General features: G+C 46.3%; 1 protein-coding gene across 2 annotated transcripts in view; it reads right to left on the bottom strand.

The window, feature by feature from the left end:
* The window catches only part of WDR59 (WD repeat domain 59), a 78,743-nt gene extending 75,353 nt beyond the window's left edge, over positions 1–3,390 (bottom strand). The window contains exon 1 of one of the 2 annotated variants that reach the window (XM_025199769.1): positions 3,281–3,390. In XM_025199769.1, the coding sequence (XP_025055554.1) occupies positions 3,281–3,334 (54 nt within the window). In that variant the 5' untranslated portion in view covers positions 3,335–3,390. The remainder of the gene's footprint in view (positions 1–3,280) is intronic. The other variant, XM_006020183.2, reaches the window with a different exon arrangement.
* Between the last annotated feature and the right edge of the window lie 798 nt (positions 3,391–4,188).

Raw genomic sequence — 4,188 nt, 5'->3', positions numbered from 1 at the left:
CACAGACTTTTTAAACAAAAACTGACTTTTTTGTTTACTTAACTTTTCAAGTAACTCCAAGATTCCTCCAATCAAACCTGCCTGAATGATTTTGACTAGAAATAAACTGCCTTCAGAAATAAATGCATTTCCCTATAAACTCAATTAGTAACAGAAATAATTTGAAACATATTAAAAATTATCAACCCTCTAACATTTTAATATTCTTAACCACATAGGTCATGGGCATGTAGAAAAAAAATACCTTGCACATCAGATTTGTGATTAAGCTGGAAAAAAATAGGATATCTGATATGATCACATCACTAAAAGGAATAAATATGCAATAAGCAAAATAAAGTTAGTCACAGCATAATTATATATACTTATCCTAGGATTTCAGCATGATAATGGTGCTGAGCAACACCTGTTCCATTTTAAAATGTCTCAACTTAAAAACATTATTTCTGTTACCAAAGTGGCATATTTCCTAGCAGGCTGAAGCTGTCTTGGCTCTTCAGATGTCTGGTAGTCACTACAAATTCATCCAAGGACTCCAAGTAAATGACACCAAGGCACAGATCTCCTATCATTATTATTTTCAGAAATCTAATTTAGGAATAGGGCTTTAAAAGCAAATACACCTGTAGGAGAAGGCAACATTTGTTTTAGCTGTTCATTACTTCCCTTTCATTGAGAATACTTTCTCTAGATTGCAGTTATTCCTAGAACAGAGCCATGGGGAGATTTAGGATTTTGAAGACGGGCATGCAGCTTTTATAGTGCATCATCACATAATACAAAACACATTTTTCTCCAGTTAAAGGGAAACTAGATTTATTAATATGCTAGGAGCCGTTATTCGGTTTAAGATCAAAGCAAATATAAAACTTTACTGGAACATGTACTAATTTGTTAGTTTTACAAATCAAGTTAAAAAAATACAAAGATACTGTTTTATTAGTCCTGTAGTCATTACAGTTAAATGCAACTCTTTTACTCAGACATGTAAAACAAATCTAGCCTTCTTGAGAATTTGACTGTACATTCAACACTTTGCTGTCAATTGTCTTTTCACCTGAATTAATATTACTACATCTCAGTTAAGGTTTTTAGCTAAAACTAAAATCAGTCTTCAGGGATATGAAATGGAAGAGATATATTACCAGGAATAGCCAACAGGCAGCACAACTGCAGGAAAAAAAGGATAACTTGATTAATGGAACATTAAGACCATTAAAAGGAGAGGGGGCCACTTATACCTATGGAGTAAAGCGAGATTACCAGGAATCTGGTACTTTAAAGTGAGCCATGAAGTTAATTGACTCCCTCAGCACTGCCTGAATAGAAATGCTGCTCTTTTCTAGGCACTTGGCCTTAAAGCTTGGGTGAAACAGAAATCAAAGTGGGATACAACTGTACAACTACACTCCCCCAACTCCCCAATCTGCCCCTGCAGAGCATAGTTAAGGAGGCTCAACAGCACAAAGCTGAAACCAACAGCTGTCCAGGGCTACTAGATTGACTTATTTCTAATTTGGGGGTGGGGGAACGTACAGGTTTCCCTCACTTTATGCAGGTTCTGCATGTGCGAAATCACTCTTATGCGATGACCCTTTTCATACCAAAAATATATTATATGCGAAGTACAATCACTCTTAGCAATTGGTATGGTAGAAACCCGCAGTCAGCTGCTTTGTGTGGTGCATTGTGGGAGTGACGCACACCAAAATATAGTCTCCTGTGTGGATTTGTGCTCCTTGCTTGTTGTCTGCAACACATGTTTCTGTAGTTGCCATCCCCATTCACCACCACCCTGTGCTTGTGTATACTGCCTGCTGTTGGCGAGTACCAAAATTGTCTTGTAAAAAAAAGTGGTAGAAATAGGTCTGGGGGTCAGTACAGTCGAGGTCTTGGAATGCATCCCTATTTGTTACACTGTAAAGTGAGTTCCCTTTATGTGAATTTGAGTCATGCACCGTTGTCCAAGAATGCATGTACAACATAAAGTGAGGGAAACCTATATTCAGAAAAACAGTCCCTCACTTATCAGGGACAGTGCCAGATTTTAAACTATATATACTGTTAGGTAACAAAAAAGTGTCACTCAAACATAAGTACTTGAGTGAAATGACTGAAAATGAATTAAATTAATGGAATCCATTTTACTGCTCAAGTATGCATTGTCCTTTAGGTTTCATAAAACTTTGTTTTAAAGAAATTACAAGGATGCTACTGGAAAATTATATAGTTCCTGAAACCAAATTAAAAATAATTGTAGGTAAAACACAAGCCCCCTGAGTCTCTCAGGCTAGTTTTGGTGGTTTTACTTGTTATCTTTATTACCATCATGTTCAAGGACAAGGTCCATCTCTGCTAAGCACTATAACAGCAGGACAAAGAGGCAACCCTTACCCCAAAGGGTTTACAATGCAAGTGTAAGACAAGAGAACAGATGAGAAATATGTGGAAACAATGAGACCACATTAATCAGGGCCATACAAAGCCATCTCAGAGCATCATTTTAGTTGTTTCTGTCCCTGATGCTTCTCAAAACCCTCACTAAAACAAGAGGAAAGTTTCTATTCAAAGACTGTTCTTGAAAGCAGCCACATGTTATGCAACTGCAAGAGCACAAAGAAAAAAAAAAAAAAAAAAAAAAAGGAGAGAGAGAGAGAGAAATCTCTCTCTCGTAACTGCTGCTGCTGGTTTTGCCCTCCTACTCACAGGCAACTCAGGCCCTAAACTGTAACTACAAACAGCGAAAGACTTGCGATAGAAACACGGTTTCACTGGGTTAACACCGTCCAACTCAAGTCTAGATTTTCCCCACGGTTCCAGCTGGATACTGGATTTTCCCTGCCTGGCCCCACACCAGGGCAGCACCGCGGCTCACAGGCCGCGCGGGATGCGAAGCAACCTCAGACAAACCGCCCTGGCGAGGCAGTCGCTGCCCAGAGGAGCTGCAGGCGCTGGGAGGGTGGGTCAAGGGCTGCGCCAAGGAACGGCAGGCGCGCCTCTCCCACAAAGCAGCCGCACTTCAGCACCGGCTGTGGGACCCCGGCAGCAACATCTGCTGGGCTCCAGTCCAGACCCGGCCGGCTGCGGGTGAGGGGCCCCGGGCAGCGCCCTGTGCGGGATAGCCTGAAGCCCCGCCACCCCCCAGCACAAAGCCGACGGGAGCGGAGAACCCCCTGCCCCGCAGCCCGGGCTCCTCCCGGGGACAGCAGATTCGCCCCCAGCAAGGGCGGGCAGGGGGGGCGGGCGCATGCGCCCTGCGGCGGCGGCGGGCAGCGCTCACCTGCGAGTCCCGAAACTCCACCACCACGTTCTCGCTGCTCCAGCGCGCCGCCATCTTGGCCGCCCAGAGCAACAGGTGACGCCGGGAAGAGGAAGCGCAGGGGCTGCTGGGAGCTGTAGTTCGCCGCGGGCCGCATGACCGCAGAGGTTAAGGCCGAGCAGAGACGCGCCTCCCCTACGGCGCAGGTGGCCTGCGCGGTTGGCGGCAATGGGCCCTGCAGAGCGCCTGGTGCAGGGGCTGATCCTCTGTATCTGTAAATGGCTTTTGAAGGGAGCGGTTGGAGGGGTTTCCTTGGGCTCTGGCAGCTCCAAACCAACGATCATAGACCCTGCAGAGGGTACTGAATAGCGGCTCTAGAGCAGGGGTGCTCAATCTCTGGCCCACAGGCTGGATCCAACCCTGGCATCTTGTCATCTGGCTTGTGGGGCTCTCCACAGGGCTGTGGGGAGCCCCATAGGTCATAACCCTGAATGCTGGATCTGGTGTGCAGGGCAGCACAGGGTTCCATCTGGCATGCAAAGCCAGGAAGATGTGGCATGGGGGCCAAGGCACTGATCCTGGTGCACAGCCTGGCGGAGGTTGCATGGGGTCCTGGGAAAGCGCAGTCCAGATCCAGGTGTGCAGGCCTAATCCTGGGGTGCAGGGGCCAGTCTGGCCCACAGGCTGGTCCTGCACCGCTTGCTTACCCTGCGGTGCCAGAAGGTTGTGCCAGTGCTTTTGATACCAGTTTAACGCTCTCCCTCTAGTCTACAACATCCACTTCTGCCACACGTTGGCAGGATACAGGGCTAGCTGGACTGTTGGTCTGCCCCAGCCTGGCACTTCTTGTCCCCAACAGAGCACATCTTTTGTTGCACAGAACTCAGAAAGACCACAACAGGCCAGGATCTTGAGGTTTATCTTGTGAA

The sequence above is a fragment of the Alligator sinensis genome, unplaced genomic scaffold (genome assembly GCF_000455745.1).
Source record: "Alligator sinensis unplaced genomic scaffold, ASM45574v1 scaffold203_1, whole genome shotgun sequence".
Lineage (NCBI taxonomy): Eukaryota > Metazoa > Chordata > Crocodylia > Alligatoridae > Alligator > Alligator sinensis.
This window is presented reverse-complemented; position numbering and strand designations above follow the sequence as displayed.